Source organism: Thalassophryne amazonica, chromosome 4, assembly GCF_902500255.1.
Source record: "Thalassophryne amazonica chromosome 4, fThaAma1.1, whole genome shotgun sequence".
NCBI classification, from domain to species: Eukaryota; Metazoa; Chordata; class Actinopteri; order Batrachoidiformes; family Batrachoididae; genus Thalassophryne; species Thalassophryne amazonica.
This window is the reverse complement of record NC_047106.1, coordinates 87,614,374-87,635,426: the sequence shown is the minus strand read 5'-3', so window position 1 is coordinate 87,635,426 and position 21,053 is coordinate 87,614,374. Positions and strand designations below refer to the sequence as shown.

General features: G+C 40.6%; 1 protein-coding gene across 1 annotated transcript in view; it reads right to left on the bottom strand.

The window, feature by feature from the left end:
* timm50 (translocase of inner mitochondrial membrane 50 homolog (S. cerevisiae)) overlaps positions 1 to 19,229 on the bottom strand; it is a 109,016-nt gene extending 89,787 nt beyond the window's left edge. Inside the window, exons 1-3 of the mRNA XM_034168219.1 lie at positions 18,948 to 19,229; positions 5,962 to 6,118; positions 5,320 to 5,351 (exon numbers count right to left, since the gene is read on the bottom strand). Coding sequence (XP_034024110.1) covers positions 5,320 to 5,351; positions 5,962 to 6,118; positions 18,948 to 19,151 — 393 coding nt within the window. The 5' untranslated portion in view covers positions 19,152 to 19,229. The remainder of the gene's footprint in view (positions 1 to 5,319; positions 5,352 to 5,961; positions 6,119 to 18,947) is intronic.
* Positions 19,230 to 21,053: the final 1,824 nt, after the last annotated feature.

Here is a 21,053-nt window from a genome sequence, read left to right as displayed (position 1 = left end):
ATGGGAAACAAGGTACCAGTAGATTCTCACAAATCCAACAAGAGCAAGCATTCATGATATGCACACTCTTAAGGCTATGAAATTGGGCTATTAGTAAAAAAAAAGTAGAAAAGGGGGTGTTCACAATAATAGTAGCATCTGCTGTTGATGCTACAAACTCAAAACTATTATGTTCAAACTGCTTTTTCAGCAATCCTGTGAATCACTAAACTAGTATTTAGTTGTATAACCACAGTTTTTCAGGATTTCTTCACATCTGCGAGGCATTAATTTTGTTGGTTTGGAACCAAGATTTTGTTCGTTTACTAGTGTGCTTGGGGTCACTGTCTTGTTGAAACACCCATTTCAAGGGCATGTACTCTTCAGCATAAGGCAACATGACCTCTTCAAGTATTTTGACATATCCAAACTGATCCATGATACCTGGTATGCGATATATAGGCCCAACACCATAGTAGGAGAAACATGCCCATATCATGATGCTTGCAACACCATGCTTCACTGTCTTCACTGTGAACTGTGGCTTGAATTCAGAGTTTGGGGGTCGTCTCACAAACTGTCTGCGGCCCTTAGACCCAAAGAGAACAATTTTACTCTCATCAGTCCACAAAATATTCCTCCATTTCTCTTTAGGCCAGTTGATGTGTTCGTTGGCAAATTGTAACCTCTTCTGCACGTCTTTTATTTAACAGAGGGACTTTGCAGGGGATTCTTACAAATAAATTAGCTTCACACAGGCGTCTTCTAACTGTCACAGCACTTACAGGTAACTCCAGACTGTCTTTGATCATCCTGGAGCTGATCAATGGGTGAGCCTTTGCCATTCTGGTTATTCTATCCATTTTGATGGTTGTTTTCCATTTTCTTCCACGTGTCTCTGTTTTGTTTTGTTTTTTTGTCCATTTTAAAGCATTGGAGATCATTGTAGATGAACAGCCTATAATTTTTTGCACCTGCGTATACATTTTCCCCCCTCCAATCAACTTTTTAATCAAACTACGCTGTTCTTGAATGTTCCATTTTCCTCAAGCTTTCAGAGAGAAAAGCATGTTCAACAGGTACTGGCTTCATCCTTAAATAGGGGACACCTGATTCACATCTGTTTGTTCCACAAAACTGATGAACTCACTGACTGAATGTCACACTACTATTACTGTGAACACCCCCTTTTCTACTTTTGTTTTACTAATAGCCCAATTTCATAGCCTTAAGAGTGTGCATATCATGAATGCTTGGTCTTGTTGGATTTGTGAGAATCTACTGAATCTACTGGTACCTTGTTTCCCATGTAACAATAAGAAATATACTCAAAACCTGGATTAATCTTTTTAGTCACATAGCAGTACTATTATTCTGAACACTACTGTACCTTAAACATTTAGCACCACCCCAGTCTGTATCCTCATATTTTTGAACTACAGTAACTGTAGCACCATCAAGTTGCTGGATGTCACCACCAGGCATTCCCGTGCTGCCCAGTTATAGGCATTTCATGCTCTCCTGGCTTGTAACTCATGACTATTATTTGTTTACCTTCAGCGGATTCATGTCAAAATGATTATAGCAATAATAAACATGGAGCTGTATATAAGAACTAGAGAGCGCAGTAGCGCTGAGTCGTGTGCCGACAAGGAGGCGTGATCGCCGTTTTAATTCCGGGCAAGTTAGTGATTTGCGTGCATAGAAGTTCAAGAAACAGGTGGAATATACCAGAAAGCTGCGCATGTTGGCAAAGCCACAAACGGAGGAACAAGGGAGACGATATTTCCTTCCATAAGTAAGTGGTTTTGGTTATTCTTGTCACTTTGTCCGTGATATTTGGATGATAAACAGCTGTATGTTTCCTGCCGTACCTGTGTCGTCCGATGACACGGACCATTAACTCTTCACTTATGTCTTGATATTTTCCACTGCTACACCAATGTCTAGTTAAAATACTTGTCGTTAGTGATTAAAATTGTTCGAAAAGACGGGTCATTTTTTTTATTTATTTGCACCTTAAAATGAGATTATAATGACCCGTGCTGTGCCGCTCACAGTCACATCCACAGTGATGTGTACCCACACCACTGACTTCATGAATGAAACTCAGTCAATAAAGGATAATTGTGTAAAAAAAAAATATATATATATATATATATATATATATATATATATATATATATATATATATAGTAATGGTTTTAGGAGCCGCGCTGCGTTGAAGAGCAGCAGCTGCAGCAGGACGCCTCAGCTCAGAAGCTTTAACAGCGTGGATCCGTGTAACTTTCAACACTAATATTTGTGAATGTGTGTGTGTCAGAGTACATTTAATACTTTCCTGACATAATTTAATGTAATTTAATTTTACTGGCTCGATATCCAGGTCAAAATGGCATTTTAACACGTATTTTGCGAGCATTTTTCTGAGTGTGTTCAGTTGCGAATCTCCATTGAAAATGCATTAACATCCGGGTACTTCATCAATACTTTGATGTGGCTGTCCATGAAGGGACGTTTTCGTTTAGTGTGCAGCATTGAGAGTGCACTCTCTAGTTCTCATATACAGCTCCATGATAATAAATAAACAAGAGAAATCTGAAATCTAAACTCAGCTCAGTCAATTATTAAAATTTCAGAGAAATGACGCATTTATGAATGGTATGGTAATTTTATTAAATAATAATTATCAGAAACCATAGTTATTAATATGAAGATAACAATTTCAAATATACTGCTCAGGGGAAATACTCAGGATCAAAGTTGGGGTTATTTAGTTTGTGCAAAGCCCTATTTTGAAATTATTAATTTTATATGGGTAGGTAGGCAGTGGCGGTTCGACACTGAATTACTCCTTGGGCGAAACCCCCTCCAAGTGCCGCCCCCTCCAAAAAACAAATTTGCACAAGCAGCCATTTTTATTATTATTTTTAATACAACCCCAATTCCAATGAAGTTGGGACGTTGTGTAAAATGTAAATAAAAACAGAATACAATGATTCGCAAATCCTCTTCAACCTATATTTAATTGAATACACCACAAAGACAAGATATTTAATGTTCAAACTGATAAACTTTGTTGATTTTGTGCAAATATTTGCTCATTTTGAAATGGATGCCTGCAACACGTTTCAAAAAAGCTGGAATAGTGGTACGTTTACCACTGTGTTACATAACCTTTCCTTCTAACAACACTCAATAAGCGTTTGGGAACTGAGGACACTAATTGTTGAAGCTTTGTAGGTGGAATTCTTTCCCATTCTTGTATGATGTACGACTTCAGTTGTTCAACAGTCCGGGGTCTCCATTGTCATATTTTGCACTTCATAATGCGCCACACATTTTCAATGGGCGACAGGTCTGGACTGCAGGCAGGCCAGTCTAGTACCCGCACTCTTACTACAAAGCAACGCTGTTGTAACACGTGCAGAATGTGGCTTGGCATTGTCTTGCTGAAATAAGCAGGGACGTCCCTGAAAAAGATGTTGCTTGGATGGCAGCATGTGCTACTCTAAAACCTGGATGTACCTTTCAGCACTGATGGTGCCATCACAGATGTGTAAGTTGCCCATGCCATGGGCACTAACACACCCCCATACCATCACAGATGCTGGCTTTTGAAGTTTGAGCTGGCAACAATCTGGATGGTCTCTTTTGTCCAAAGGACATAACGTCCATGATTTCCAAAAACAATTTGAAATGTGGACTCATCAGACCACAGCACACTTTTCCACTTTGCATCTGTCCATTTCAAATGTGCTCAGGCCCAGAGAAGGTGGTGGCATTTCTGGATGTTGTTGATGTATGGCTTTTGCTTCACATGGTAGAGTTTTAACTTGCACTTGTAGATGTAGCGGCAAACTGTGTTAACTGACAATGGTTTTCTAAAGTGTTCCTGAGTCCAAATGTAAGATCCTTTAAACAATGATCTTGGAAGTTCTCCAGATTCTCTGAATCTTCTATTATGGACTGTAGATGATGGAATCCCTAAATTCCTTGCAATTGAACGTTGAGAAATATTGTTCTTAAACTGTTGGACCATTTTTTCATGCAGTTGTTCACAAAGTGGTGATCCTCACCCCATCTTTGCTTGTGAACGGCTGAGCCTTTTGGGGATGCTCCTTTTATACCTAATCATGACACTCACCTGTTTCCAATTAGGTGTGCTTTTAACATTCATCAACTTTCCCAGTCTTTTGTTGCCCCGTCACCAACTTTTTTGAAATGTGTTGCAGGCATCCATTTCAAAATGAGCAAATATTTGCACAAAAACAATCAAGTTTATCAGTATGAACCTTAAATAGCTTGTCTTTGTGGTGTATTCAATTGAATATAGGTTGAAGAAGATTTGCAAATCATTGTATTCTGTTTTTATTTACATTTTACACAATGGGTTGTATTTTAGAAGTGCCCCTGAATTTGCAATTGACATCAAAAGACCACAGGCTATACTATAACTCTTACCCAAAACATCCATAGGGACTATGAAGTCACCACTTCAGAACTCCTTTTGTGCTTGAAATTGTTTTTGTTTGTTTTTTTTTTTGTTGTTATTTTTTAGTGTGTTTACTTTTTTACAATAATTTCTGCATTCACAGCTAGAAAATCATGCAGTCATGTTCATTTAAGCACCTCACACAATTGTACATCGTTGGAAGACCTGCTTTGCTTTTGGCACACATACAGAGCACGCTGCAGACTTCTGTGTGTAGATCAAAAACATCACAAAGTTTGTGGAATGGGATACAGGTGTTTAATGCTTGTGTGTAAATGAACTACTTTGGTATACAGAATGCCCATTGCTGCACAAAGTGTGCACAGCACAAACTTTGTGGATGGGTGGGTGGAGTGGGCTGGCAGGGAAGTAACTAGACAAAGGTTAGTCAATACAAAACAGACCTCAGAGATAACTCCGGTCTATTCTGCCCAATTCCTTCCCTTTTTTGGTGGGTGGGTGGGGGAGTGGTGGCCGTGTGTCAGGCCATGTGTGTAGCCTCTTCCATCTGTCATTTATACAGAGCATTCTTATCCCGTATAAACTGTCCATAAATAATAGACATCCTGTTGTAAATCTACATTACTCCACCACTCCATATAAAACAATAGCAATCCGAGATTTCTCTTGATTTGTCCACCAATCTGGATCCAGATCACCTCCAAAATTTAATGGAGTCTTCCGTGGCCTAATATCTATCTGTGGTTAAAATTTCATCAAAATGCGTGCAGTAGTTTTGACATAATCCTGCTAACAGACAGACAAATAAATAAAGACCAGTGATTTTATTATGTCCTTGGTGGACGTAATAAATCCCATCCAAAAAGGTTTATAATAAAACTTACCTTATTTCCATCTTCATCGACTGAATTAGTACCTATAAAAGACAACACTTTATTACATATGTGTGGTCAGGGTGTCATCAAAACACAGTAACAGGAACTACAACAAAATGTAGTAAAAGGAAACAAACATGATATAACAACCAAGAGCTGAAAATGAGACCTAAAAATTTTTTTTTACAGCAGGATAATTTTACAGTGGCAACACAGTGGCATCGTGGTTAGCACTGTTGCCTCACAGCAAGAAGGTCATGGGATCGATTCCCACCAGGGGTCTCCCTGTGTGGAGTTTGCATGTTCTCCCCGTGTCTGCGTGGGTTCCCTCTGGGTGCTCCGGCTTCCTCCCTCATCCAAAGACATGCAGGTTAGGTGGATTGGAAACTTTAAATTGTCCGTAGGTGTGCATGTGGGTGTGAATGCGTTTGTCTGTCTATATGTGGCCCTGTGACAGACTGGTGCCCTGTCCAGGGTGTATGCTGCCTCACACCCTGTGACTGCTGGTATACGCTATAAGCGGTTGAAGATGAGTGAGTGAGAATTTTACAGACATACAACTTAAGCACTTCTGAATGTTCAACATGAAAATGCAAATACATGAAAATGTAAAAGGTAGCTAAAGACAGATTTTAAATGCAACACACTCACCAAATATGTAGACAATGCCGACTGCTCCGCTGACTCCCATAAATCCCGCTAGCCTTAGCAGAACCTTCTTTGCGTAGGCAGTGTTCTCCTTCTCCTTTTTATCTTCTGCATGCTCACCATCCCTCTCACTCTGACCTTCCTCACGAGGAGGCTGGGCCTGGATGAAGACAAAAATTGATTTGACTGTCAAGCACTTGTGAAAGAGCAAACTGAATATGTCACCACAGCAATGGCAGACTGTCAGGAATTGATGTGTGTCAATAGGTTGAATCCATCACCGATCTGGACCCTATACAATAGACGTTTGAAGCACACGTTACGTGCAGTTTTGTCAATGTTCAATTGTGAAATGTACTGTTCATTTGTAATAATGGGGGATGAATGCATCTGCATTCTATTGCTGTCCAACGTTTTTAAATTCAAAAAGCCATCTCTGAATTATGCCATGACGATATGATGTGATAAATGAATAAACACTGAACCAACACAGCTTCTGGTTCTTCCATTTCTCCTGGCATACCACAGTTTGACTAAATCACAAACTCTGAACTCGTACCAGCTTCCACTCTATTCACTCCATTCAGAGTGCAAATACAGTGATGTCGGGTGCCATCATCCTGTGCATCATGTGACCTGATGCATGCCGATGACTGACACTCTGCAGACTACATGGCTTTGCACACAAGCTCTGATGGCCTTTACATGGTTCTACAAATAAACCTCATTTGTACGTGGATTTATTGGAGGACTAACAGGGTCTTGCAGTCAAATGTATTTGATCTGACATGATGCACTTTAGTAATTCACATTTAGTGAGTTTTTATCTGCCACTCCAGGGCTCGAAATAGTACGTGCATGTGCTAGTTTGTGCACGTATTATTCGAGCGGTGCACATAATTTTATACTGCACTTGCACTGGTGCAAGTAACTTTATCCAAGTTTTATCAACTATAAGCACCAGTAGAATGAACCAATAAAGGAATAAATAAGGAAAATAACTATTTCCAGTGTGTTGTCTTCGTCTTCCCTGCATTTTATGACTCTCACACATGGAGCGAGTTGCTGTGCTCTATTTGTTGTGTTTGCGTGCGCACATGTAAACAAAGGAAAAAAAAAAACTGGCTGCATTGTGTTATAAACCATAGTTCGCATGCACGTGAAAAAAACAAAACAAAAAAACACAACTGTCTGCTGCTGCTCTCCCCTCAAACTCTCTCCAGAGAGGAAGAGTCTGACACATCAGAGGAGGAGTTTTAAGGTTGATATAAGACTGACTTTTGGTTGTGCAAGTAACTTTTTTTGGTGCAAGTAATTTTTTTGTTACTAGCACCAGTGCAAGTAGGTTAAAAAATGTATTTCGACACCTGCACTCTGAAACTGTTGAGACTTCTGATTGTTGGAGATTTTAATTTCCATATTGATGATGCTTCTGATAAATCCTGGTGAAACATGGGCCCTACCCATGTCCCCTGTTGATGTGTTAAACCCTTTTTTTTCCTTCTATCTTCTTAGATCATTTGTATTTATTTTACCCTCTTAGTTCATTTTTTTAAATAAGTACTAACTTACTTCAGGAGTAGATATTCATCCAACATCAGAGCTGCAGGTTGTCAGCAGTATGGGTTGCCATGCGGACTTCACACCGAGCGCCATCTGGTGGCCATTTTTGGCTGATGAAAACATCACCAATCTCAATACAACTACATGTAATTTTGTCACTTTTCAAAGGGGTCATACTCATCAATAAAATCAATTTAATGTACAATGGTTCATTTCAGGTCAGCTTGGTTTATAAATCTCATCATTTCAGCCAATGGGAGCCATCAGCTGGCTGATAGAAGCAAGTTAGAGACAAAACAAAATCAGCTGATTTCAATAGACAATCAATGCAGCCCAAGCTTGTTTTCATTGGGTGGCCAGTCACAGAGGCACGAATTTCTGACCTTCGGATTGGCCACTTCGAAGTGACATGGCTCCACGGTAACCCATTACTTAGTCCAGTCACGTCCATACAAACTTTTCTTTGTAATCTTTATTGATTTCTGACATGAGGTCTGTTAGAAAAGTATTCGACCTCATTTTTTTGTGAAAATCTAATGGATTTGAATCAAGCGCACTTGCATGAGCCAACCTTGACCCTTTGTGCGCATGCATGAATTTTTTCCCGCCTGTCGATAGCGTCAGTTGCTGGCAAGCAGCATTTGTGTGAGGTAGTGTGTTGTGCTCTTCAGATTCAGACGGCTTTCAGTGACGATGCTATGGGCATCACACAAATTAAGGAGTGGTACAACCGGTTTAAAGATGGCCGCACAATGGTGGAGAGCGAGCCACTCTCTAGTCGGCCATCAACATGCCGAAATGACCAGCTCATTGCCAAAGTGAATGCTGCGGTGATGCGGAACTGTCGTGTGACTATCCAGGAAATTGCGGAAGAGGTAAGCATCAGCACTTTTTCGGCACATTTCATTGTGACAGAAGATTTGGCCATGAGGAGAGTGGCGGCGAAATTCGTGCCGAAGCTGCTGACGGTGGAGCAAAAGCAACTTCATGTTGAAATTTCACAGGACATGCTGGACTCCACAAACAGTGACCCCGACTTCATGAACACCATAATCACTGGTGACAAGTCCTGGCTGTATGGGTACAACCCGGAAACCAAATCCCAGTCATCACAGTGAAAGCATTCCACGTCACCAAGACCAAAGAATGACCGCCAAGTGCGCAGCAACATCAAAGTGATGCTCACTGTTTTCTTTGACTCCCGCGGTGTGGTACACCATGAGTATGCACCACAGGGTCAAACAATCAATCAATCAATCAATCAATTTTATTTATATAGCACCAAATCACAACAAACAGTTGCCCCAAGGCGCTTTATATTGTAAGGCAAGGCCATACAATAATTACGTAAAAACACCAACGGTCAAAACGACCCCCTGTGAGCAAGCACTTGGCGACAATGGGAAGGAAAAACTCCCTTTTAACAGGAAGAAACCTCCAGCAGAACCAGGCTCAGAGAGGGGCAGTCTTCTCATTCACTCCCTTGCTCTTGCTTGCCTCTACTGGTGGTTGGCTCTCACTGCGGTATTGTATCACTTCCTGTTCCGGAGCACAGCGGTGTTTTTCTGTATCTGTTAGCTGTTTAATCTGCGCAGTTAGATTGATCTAGTTATCTAGATTACGATTTGTTTCCCAGTGTAATCTTTACGTGCCTTAACTAAAGCACTCCTTCTGCTGAATCACCTCTAAATTATTTACACATTATTCACTTTGCGTGTTTTTAGGAATCCGCTAGCTTAGCGTAGCTACTAGCTCTTAGCCGATTTAGCATGGCGGCTTCTCCTGTCTCTTACATTTTCCCCCCTCCAATCAACTTTTTAATCAAACTACGCTGTTCTTGAATGTTCCATTTTCCTCAAGCTTTCAGAGAGAAAAGCATGTTCAACAGGTACTGGCTTCATCCTTAAATAGGGGACACCTGATTCACATCTGTTTGTTCCACAAAACTGACGAACTCACTGACTGAATGTCACACTACTATTACTGTGAACACCCCCTTTTCTATTTTTTTTTTTTTTTTTACTAATAGCCCAATTTCATAGCCTTAAGAGTGTGCATATCATGAATGCTTGGTCTTGTTGGATTTGTGAGAATCTACTGAATCTACTGGTACCTTGTTTCCCATGTAACAATAAGAAATATACTCAAAACCTGGATTAATCTTTTTAGTCACATAGCAGTACTATTATTCTGAACACTACTGTACCTTAAACATTTAGCACCACCCCAGTCTGTATCCTCATATTTTTGAACTACAGTAACTGTAGCACCATCAAGTTGCTGGATGTCACCACCAGGCATTCCCGTGCTGCCAAGTTATAGGCATTTCATGCTCTCCTGTAATCTTTACGTGCCTTAACTAAAGCACTCCTTCTGCTGAATCACCTCTAAATTATTTACACATTATTCACTTTGCGTGTTTTTAGGAATCCGCTAGCTTAGCGTAGCTACTAGCTCTTAGCCGATTTAGCATGGCGGCTTCTCCCGTCTCTCCCGCACTTTTCTGCTCTGGGTGTGAAATGTTTAGTTATTCCTCGGCCTCCTTTAGCAGTAACGGTACTTGTAATAAGTGTAGCTTATTCGTAGCTTTGGAGGCCAGGCTGGGCGAATTGGAGACTCGGCTCCGCACCGTGGAAAATTCTACAGTTAGCCAGGCCCCTGTAGTTGGTGCGGACCAAGGTAGCTTAGCCGCCGTTAGTTCCCCCCTGGCAGATCCCGAGCAGCCGGGAAAGCAGGCTGACTGGGTGACTGTGAGGAGGAAGCGTAGCCCTAAACAGAAGCCCCGTGTACACCGCCAACCCGTTCACATCTCTAACCGTTTTTCCCCACTCGACGACACACCCGCCGAGGATCAAACTCTGGTTACTGGCGACTCTGTTTGAGAAATGTGAAGTTAGCGACACCAGCAACCATAGTCAATTGTCTTCCGGGGGCCAGAGCAGGCGACATTGAAGGAAATTTGAAACTGCTGGCTAAGGCTAAGCGTAAATTTGGTAAGATTGTAATTCACGTCGGCAGTAATGACACCCGGTTACGCCAATCGGAGGTCACTAAAATTAACATTAAATCGGTGTGTAACTTTGCAAAAAACAATGTCGGACTCTGTAGTTTTCTCTGGGCCCCTCCCCAATCGGACCGGGAGTGACATGTTTAGCCGCATGTTCTCCTTGAATTGCTGGCTGTCTGAGTGGTGTCCAAAAAATGAGGTGGGCTTCATAGATAATTGGCAAAGCTTCTGGGGAAAACCTGGTCTTGTTAGGAGAGACGGTATCCATCCCACTTTGGATGGAGCAGCTCTCATTTCTAGAAATCTGGCCAATTTTCTTAAATCCTCCAAACCGTGACTATCCAGGGTTGGGACCAGGAAGCAGAGTTGTAGTCTTACACACCTCTCTGCAGCTTCTCTCCCCCTGCCATCCCCTCATTACCCCATCCCCGTAGAGACGGTGCCTGCTCCCAGACTACCAATAACCAGCAAAAATCTATTTAAGCATAAAAATTCAAAAAGAAAAAATAATATAGCACCTTCAACTGCACCACAGACTAAAACAGTTAAATGTGGTCTATTAAACATTAGGTCTCTCTCTTCTAAGTCCCTGTTGGTAAATGATATAATAATTGATCAACATATTGATTTATTCTGCCTAACAGAAACCTGGTTACAGCAGGATGAATTTGTTAGTTTAAATGAGTCAACACCCCCGAGTCACACTAACTGTCAGAATGCTCGTAGCACGGGCCGGGGCGGAGGATTAGCAGCAATCTTCCATTCCAGCTTATTAATTAATCAAAAACCCAGACAGAGCTTTAATTCATTTGAAAGCTTGTCTCTTAGTCTTGTCCATCCAAATCGGAAGTCCCAAAAAACAGTTTTATTTGTTATTATCTATCGTCCACCTGGTCGTTACTGTGAGTTTCTCTGTGAATTTTCAGACCTTTTGTCTGACTTAGTGCTTAGCTCAGATAAGATAATTATAGTGGGCGATTTTAACATCCACACAGATGCTGAGAATGACAGCCTCAACACTGCATTTAATCTATTATTAGACTCTATTGGCTTTGCTCAAAAAGTAAATGAATCCACCCACCACTTTAATCATATCTTAGATCTTGTTCTGACTTATGGTATGGAAATAGAAGACTTAACAGTATTCCCTGAAAACTCCCTTCTGTCTGATCATTTCTTAATAACATTTACATTTACTCTGATGGACTACCCAGCAGTAGGGAATAAGTTTCATTACACTAGAAGTCTTTCAGAAAGCGCTGTAACTAGGTTTAAGGATATGATTCCTTCTTTATGTTCTCTAATGCCATATAACAACACAGTGCAGAGTAGCTACCTAAACTCTGTAAGGGAGATAGAGTATCTCGTCAATAGTTTTACATCCTCATTGAAGACAACTTTGGATGCTGTAGCTCCTCTGAAAAAGAGAGCTTTAAATCAGAAGTGTCTGACTCCGTGGTATAACTCACAAACTCGTAGCTTAAAGCAGATAACCCGTAAGTTGGAGAGGAAATGGCGTCTCACTAATTTAGAAGATCTTCACTTAGCCTGGAAAAAGAGTCTGTTGCTCTATAAAAAAAAGCCCTCCGTAAAGCTAGGACATCTTTCTGCTCATCACTAATTGAAGAAAATAAGAACAACCCCAGGTTTCTTTTCAGCACTGTAGCCAGGCTGACAAAGAGTCAGAGCTCTATTGAGCTGAGTATTCCATTAACTTTAACTAGTAATGACTTCATGACTTTCTTTGCTAACAAAATTTTAACTATTAGAGAAAAAATTACTCATTAGTTACTTCATCCAAACCATCAACATGTTTATTAGACCCCATTCCTACCAGGCTGCTCAAGGAAGCCCTACCATTATTTAATGCTTCGATCTTAAATATGATCAATCTATCTTTGTTAGTTGGCTATGTACCACAGGCTTTTAAGGTGGCAGTAATTAAACCATTACTTAAAAAGCCATCACTTGACCCAGCTATCTTAGCTAATTATAGGCCAATCTCCAACCTTCCTTTTCTCTCAAAAATTCTTGAAAGGGTAGTTGTAAAACAGCTAACTGATCATCTGCAGAGGAATGGTCTATTTGAAGAGTTTCAGTCAGGTTTTAGAGTTCATCATAGTACAGAAACAGCATTAGTGAAGGTTACAAATGATCTTCTTATGGCCTCGGACAGTGGACTCATCTCTGTGCTTGTTCTGTTAGACCTCAGTGCTGCTTTTGATACTGTTGACCATAAAATTTTATTACAGAGATTAGAGCATGCCATAGGTATTAAAGGCACTGCGCTGCGGTGGTTTGAATCATATTTGTCTAATAGATTACAATTTGTTCATGTAAATGGGGATCTTCTTCACAGACTAAAGTTAATTATGGAGTTCCACAAGGTTCTGTGCTAGGACCAATTTTATTCACTTTATATATGCTTCCCTTAGGCAGTATTATTAGACGGTATTGCTTAAATTTTCATTGTTACGCAGATGATACCCAGCTTTATCTATCCATGAAGCCAGAGGACACACACCAATTAGCTAAACTGCAGGATTGTCTTACAGACATAAAGACATGGATGACCTCTAATTTCCTGCTTTTAAACTCAGATAAAACTGAAGTTATTGTACTTGGCCCCACAAATCTTAGAAACATGGTGTCTAACCAGATCCTTACTCTGGATGGCATTACCCTGACCTCTAGTAATACTGTGAGAAATCTTGGAGTCATTTTTGATCAGGATATGTCATTCAAAGCGCATATTAAACAAATATGTAGGACTGCTTTTTTGCATTTACGCAATATCTCTAAAATTAGAAAGGTCTTGTCTCAGAGTGATGCTGAAAAACTAATTCATGCATTTATTTCCTCTAGGCTGGACTATTGTAATTCATTATTATCAGGTTGTCCTAAAAGTTCCCTAAAAAGCCTTCAGTTAATTCAAAATGCTGCAGCTAGAGTACTGACAGGGACTGGAAGGAGAGAGCATATCTCACCCATATTGGCCTCTCTTCATTGGCTTCCTGTTAATTGTAGAATAGAATTTAAAATTCTTCTTCTTACTTATAAGGTTTTGAATAATCAGGTCCCATCTTATCTTAGGGACCTCGTAGTACCATATCACCCCAATAGAGAGCTTCGCTCTCAGACTGCAGGCTTACTTGTAGTTCCTAGGGTTTGTAAGAGTAGAATGGGAGGCAGAGCCTTCAGCTTTCAGGCTCCTCTCCTGTGGAACCAGCTCCCAATTCAGATCAGGGAGACAGACACCCTCTCTACTTTTAAGATTAGGCTTAAAACTTTCCTTTTTGCTAAAGCTTATAGTTAGGGCTGGATCAGGTGACCCTGAACCATCCCTTACTTATGCTGCTATAGACGTAGACTGCTGGGGGGTTCCCATGATGCACTGTTTCTTTCTCTTTTTGCTCTGTATGCACCACTCTGCATTTAATCATTAGTGATCGATCTCTGCTCCCCTCCACAGCATGTCTTTTTCCTGGTTCTCTCCCTCAGCCCCAACCAGTCCCAGCAGAAGACTGCCCCTCCCTGAGCCTGGTTCTGCTGGAGGTTTCTTCCTGTTAAAAGGGAGTTTTTCCTTCCCACTGTAGCCAAGTGCTTGCTCACAGGGGGTCGTTTTGACCGTTGGGGTTTTACATAATTATTGTATGGCCTTGCCTTACAATATAAAGCGCCTTGGGGCAACTGTTTGTTGTGATTTGGCGCTATAGAAAAAAAATTGATTGATTGATTGATTGATTGATTCTGCTGGGACTGGTTGGGGCTGAGGGAGAGAACCAGGAAAAAGACATGCTGTGGAAGGGAGCAGAGATCAATCACTAATGATTAAATGCAGAGTGGTCCATACAGAGCAAAAAGAGAAAGAAACAGTGCATCATGGGAACCCCCCAGCAGTCTAAGTCTATAGCAGCATAACTAAGGGATGGTTCAGGGTCACCTGATCCAGCCCTAACTATAAGCTTTAGCAAAAAGGAAAGTTTTAAGCCTAATCTTAAAAGTAGAGAGGGTGTCTGTCTCCCTGATCTGAATTGGGAGCTGGTTCCACAGGAGAGGAGCCTGAAAGCTGAAGGCTCTGCCTCCAATTCTACTCTTACAAACCCTAGGAACTACAAGTAAGCCTGCAGTCTGACAGCAAAGCGCTCTATTGGGGTGATATGGTACTATGAGGTCCCTAAGATAAGATGGGACCTGATTATTCAAAACCTTATAAGTAAGAAGAAGAATTTTAAATTCTATTCTAGAATTAACAGGAAGCCAATGAAGAGAGGCCAATATGGGTGAGATATGCTCTCTCCTTCTAGTCCCCGTTAGTACTCTAGCTGCAGCATTTTGAATTAACTGAAGGCTTTTCAGGGAACTTTTAGGACAACCTGATAATAATGAATTAAAATAGTCCAGCCTAGAGGAAATAAATGCATGAATTAGTTTTTCAGCATCACTCTGAGACAAGACCTTTCTAATTTTAGAGATATTGCGTAAATGCAAAAAAGCAGTCCTACATATTTGTTTAATATGCGCTTTGAATGACATATCCTGATCAAAAATGACTCCAAGATTTCTCACAGTATTACTAGAGGTCAGGGTAATGCCATCCAGAGTAAGGATCTGGTTAGACACCATGTTTCTAAGATTTGTGGGGCCAAGTACAATAACTTCAGTTTTATCTGAGTTTAAAAGCAGGAAATTAGAGGTCATCCATGTTTTTATGTCGGTAAGACAATCCTGCAGTTTAGCTAATTGGTGTGTGTCCTCTGGCTTCATGGATAGACAAAGCTGGGTATCATCTGCGTAACAATGAAAATTTAAGCAATGCCATCTAATAATACTGCCTAAGGGAAGCATGTATAAAGTGAATAAAATTGGTCCTAGCACAGAACCTTGTGGAACTCCATAATTAACCTTAGTCTGTGAAGAAGATTCCCCATTTACATGAACAAATTGTAATCTATTAGATAAATATGATTCAAACCACCGCAGCGCAGTGCCTTTAATACCTATGGCATGCTCTAATCTCTGTAATAAAATTTTATGGTCAACAGTATCAAAAGCAGCACTGAGGTCCAACAGAACAAGCACAGAGATGAGTCCACTGTCTGAGGCCATAAGAAGATCATTTGCAACCTTCACTAATGCTGTTTCTGTAGTATGATGATTCTAAACCCTGACTGAAACTCTTCAAATAGACCATTCCTCTGCAGATGATCAGTTAGCTGTTTTACAACTACCCTTTCAAGAATTTTTGAGAGAAAGGAAGGTTGGAGATTGGCCTATAATTAGCTAAGATAGCTGGGTCAAGTGATGGCTTTTTAAGTAATGGTTTAATTACTGCCACCTTAAAAGCCTGTGGTACACAGCCAACTAATAAAGATAGATTGATCATATTTAAGATCGAAGCATTAAATAATGGTAGGGCTTCCTTGAGCAGCCTGGTAGGAATGGGGTTCTAATAGACATGTTGATGGTTTGGATGAAGTAAACTAATGAAAATAACTCAGACAGAACAATCGGAGAGAAAGAGTCTAACCAAATACCGGCATCACTGAAAGCAGCCAAAGATAACGATACGGTCTTTGGGATGGTTATGAGTAATTTTTTCTCTAATAGTTAAAATTTTATTAGTAAAGAAAGTCATGAAGTCATTACTAGTTAAAGTTAAAGGAATACTCGGCTCAATAGAGCTCTGACTCTTTGTCAGCCTGGCTACAGTGCTGAAAGAAACCTCGGGTTGTTCTTATTTTCTTCAATTAGTGATGCGTAGTAAGATGTCCTAGCTTTACGGAGGGCTTTTTTATAGAGCAACAGACTCTTTTTCCAGGCTAAATGAAGATCTTCTAAATTAGTGAGACGCCATTTCCTCTCCAACTTACGGGTTATCTGCTTTAAGCTGCGAGTTTGTGAGTTATACCACGGAGTCAGGCACTTCTGATTTAAAGCTCTCTTTTTCAGAGGAGCTACAGCATCCAAAGTTGTCTTCAATGAGGATGTAAATCTATTGACGAGATACGCTATCTCACTTACAGAGTTTAGGTAGCTACTCTGCACTGTGTTGGTATATGGCATTAGAGAAACATAACGAAGAATCATATCCTTAAACCTAGTTACAGCGCTTTCTGAAAGACTTCTAGTGTAATGAAAACTTATTCCCCACTGCTGGGTAGTCCATCAGAGTAAATGTAAATGTTATTAAGAAATGATTCAGACAGAAGGGAGTTTTTCAGGGAATAATGTTAAGTCTTCAATTCCATACCATAAGTCAGAACAAGATCTAAGATATGATTAAAGGGTGGGTGGACTCATTTACATTTTGAGCAAAGCAATTGAGTCTAATAATAGATTAAATGCAGTGTTGGGGCTGTCATTCTCGCATCTGTGTGGATGTTAAATCGCCCCACTATAATATATTATCTAAGCTAAGCACTAAGTCAGACAAAAGGTCTGAAAATTCACAGAGAAACTCACAGTAACGACCAGGTGGACGATAGATAATAAATAAAACTGGTTTTTTGGACTTCCAATTTGGATGGACAAGACTAAGAGTCAAGCTTTCAAATGAATTAAAGCTCTGTCTGGGTTTTTGATTAATTAATAAGCTGGAATGGCAGACTGCTGCTAATCCTCCGCCTCGGCCCGTGCTACGAGCATTCTGGCAGTCAGTGTGACTCGGGGGAGTTGACTCATTTAAACTAACATATTCATCCTGCTGTAACCAGGTTTCTGTATAGTCACGGTTTGGAGGATTTAAGAAAATTGGCCAGATTTCTAGAAATGAGAGCTGCTCCATCCAAAGTGGGATGGATGTCGTCTCTCCTAACAAGACCAGGTTTTCCCCAGAAGCTTTGCCAATTATCTATGAAGCCAATTATCTACAATCACCAAAGAGTACTACAGGGATGTCCTCCGTTGCCTATGTGATGCTGTGCGGCGCAAGAGACTGGAGTTGTGGGCCACAGGAAATTGGCGCCTCCATCACAACAATGCTCCAGCACATTTCTCGCACTTGATTCAGACTTTTTTTTTTATGAAAAACTAGACTCCTGTGGTTCAACAGGCTCCTTACTCTCGTGATATGGCCCCTTGCAACTTCTGGCTGTTCCCCAAACTCAAGAGGCCATTGAAAGGAATGCAATTTCAGACAAGAGAGGACATTATGGCTGCAACGACAGCCGAGCTAAACTCCATTTCGAGAGGCTTTCTCAGAATGCTTCCAACAATGGCGGCACCGCTGGGAGAAGTGTGTGGAGTCCCAAGGAGACTACTTTGAGGGTGATTAGGTTTCCAACGCTCCAGGTATGCCAGTTTTTTTTTTCCCCGACCAAAGGTTGGATACTTTTCTAACAGACCTCGTACTTGCCATCTTCGTCTTTTATCCTTTCCAGCGCTTTTTCCTCACAACTGTCCCAACTATTTTTGTTTGCTTCTGGAGGATTCTAGCTTCTCTTGCTATATCAGCATTTTTCTTCGTCAAGTGTTCATTAACATAAATGGACTGCATTTATATAGCGCTTTTCCATCTGCATCAGATGTTCAAAGACATCAATGCCTCACATTCACCCTGATGCAAGGCTGCTGCCATACAAGATGCCCACTACACACCGGGAGCAACTAGGGGATTAATGACCTTGCCCAAGGGCCCTTAGTGATTTTCCAGTCAGGCTGGGATTTGAACAGAGGATCCTCTGGTCTCAAGCCCAACGCTTAACCACTAGACCATCACATTCATGTGTATACTTGCTTCTTGTACATTTGTAGTGTGGCATGTACAGCTAGCAGGTTATACATCAAGCCTTTTAATGCCTTTCATTATGGAAGTGAAACTGTTGATTTGAAATTATGTTACTTTTGGTTATCACACTGGGACACTGCTGCAGTGTCACTTTATTTTGCAATCCCATTCAGTCCTCCACACACTGAGATAAGATGCAGTGAGTGTGTGTGAGTGACTAGACCCAACAACGCACAGAGATAAGTCAGCATGCTGACCCTTCAAATCGAACAAATCTGGGCACAGATCTGCATGAGGAGAAGAACTCTGACCTAGGGTTACGACAGCAGACGTCATCACTCAACACCACTTTTGAGCAGAATGAGTGTGTACTTACTAACGTTAGCCTGCTAGCTACCACAGTCAATCTGGTTCATTCATTTCATGGACCGCGGAACAAAAACTTTAGGCTCACACAACCTGTCAACATCAGTAACCATTCACACAATTCACACCACTTGACATTTAAACGTTCTGGCACCTGAACTGGAAAACGTCTGTCAGTGTGGCTTCGATTACATTACATCAACAGCCCGCGTGAGCGGGGTTTGCGGTTTAAACCTCACGAGCTGCTTCTACAAAGTGCCTCTCTGCTAACTTCAAGGACTGCTGCTAATAATCGAGCGCACCCTTCTTTGCTAGCTGTCTCACCTGCAGCTGCTGGAGTCTCTCCTGGAGGACAGCCTGAGCCAGTCCGCCGGTGTTTTCTCCAGGCGCGCCAGGAGCTTTATCCGTACACAGCGTCCGGTCGGTGTCCAACACAGTCGGAGAGAAAGCTGCCATCGTCCCGCTCCTGGGCCTCAAGAGACCCCGAACGTACCGCGCACACATGGGCAGCACAGACATAGCCGACATGTTGGAAACTACAACGTGAGAGTTACCGACCAATGAGGGCTAGAAGGACGTGAAAGCTGATTTGCTGCCGTCCGTTTGAGTGGCAAGCTGCAAATGCGCCGTCAGGCTGTGAAGAGATCACGTGGAAAGCGGATGGGCGGTGAGTTCAAAGCGGAACAAAGACTGTTGCGTATCATGTATGACCACTGAACTGTAGTTTGTATGACCGTATGACCCAGAGCTACTTCCGGTTTTCAAAAATGTAACGAAAAACACATTTAGCTCCTTTTGTATTTTTTTTTCTCTGCAACGTTTAGCAACTTGTGACTCTTGCCTGAAATGCCAAAATGTTTTGTTTTTCTTTTTATATTAAATCTTGTACTTTGTTATCCTCAAAATTTGACATGTACCGGTTAAGTGTGATGTGTTTTTACATTTTATGTACATGTTGAATTTCTAATAAAAACAAATCAAGTAATCATTTATTCTTAATATCACAAGCAGAAGGGCGTGTGGTATATATATATATTATATATATATATATATATATATATATATATATATATATATATATATATATATATATATTAAAATTTAGTGAACTGGGAAGATGAAAATATATAATTGTTCAGTAATGGAACAAAAAGTCATAGTTTAAAAAGTACAAATATAAAAAGAGCATAACAAATGTGTTTTCATTACCTTTGCAAAAAAAAGTGTACATAAATAAACCAACCAAAGTAATACATTTCTCGTATTTTTCACTGATTTATTTTTTGCTGACACTGTAATATGTCCACCTGATGAGGTCATCACGCAATGCCATTGCATCATAATGCCATGTTTGACAAATTTTACCAGCAAATTGCCCTGCCTGTGGCAACTTTTTCCTGATTATTAGAACAGAAATGTACCTGCTTTTACCATGAGTTCAAACAAACAGCTGCATCATGAGCATATGGCATACAGTATGATGTTTAATTTTCTGTTTTCTGGAAAACTACATTTGTGTCTGTATGACATGTGATGTGTTGTTTGCAATATCTTCTTATGCACTGAATCCATTCCAACCACAACTTTTAATGAAGAAAAAAAAAGCAGTGGCTAAAAAGATAACTATTTGTACTAGCATCATCTTACAACTGACTGCAAACTACTTCTTACAGATGATGTGATTTTGTTGGCTTCATCAGACAGGGACCTCCAATGTGCATGACAGTCTAAATAAGAAATATGTAATTTGATGATGTATAACTTATGTACCCTTCAAAGCTCAGCTACAGTGATGCTGAAATCTTGCAAAATTGTTAAAAGTTGGAAATTACCTGTTAAGTTACGTAATGGAAAGTTAAAACAGTCTCATTACTATGCTCAAGCTTCCCCAGAGTATGTGCCTTGCAGTGGCAGATAGTGGGGTTGCTGTGCCAATAGATTTCCTTGCCTTGTCCAGTACAGGCATTCAAATGAAGTCAGAAAATTACTAGTTCCACAATATTTTATACAATATTTCATGTCCTTCTCAAAATCAGCAGTTTCACAGATAAAAGTTAACCATTTACAGCTATATTAGGCCTCATTTATACTTCGGAAAGGAACAGTATCAAATACAACGCTCAAGTTCTTCAGCAAGGAACATTTGACACCAATTACACACACAGTACACTAAACTGTACTGCACTGCCATTATCTTCAGCCAAACAGATTCTGGGTTTCACAATGACACCCCTTTAACAGAATAGAAAATATCACCAAATTTACTCTTTCAAAATACGGAAAAAAAATCCCCAATTGACAAAATAAGATTATGTACATACTACAATGTTCACACAACCTTCCGAAAAGGAGAGCGGGGGGGTGGGGGATGAGAGAGAAAATTAAGCTAATATTTTGCATGAACATTACCGAGTGGAATGGAGGCAAAAT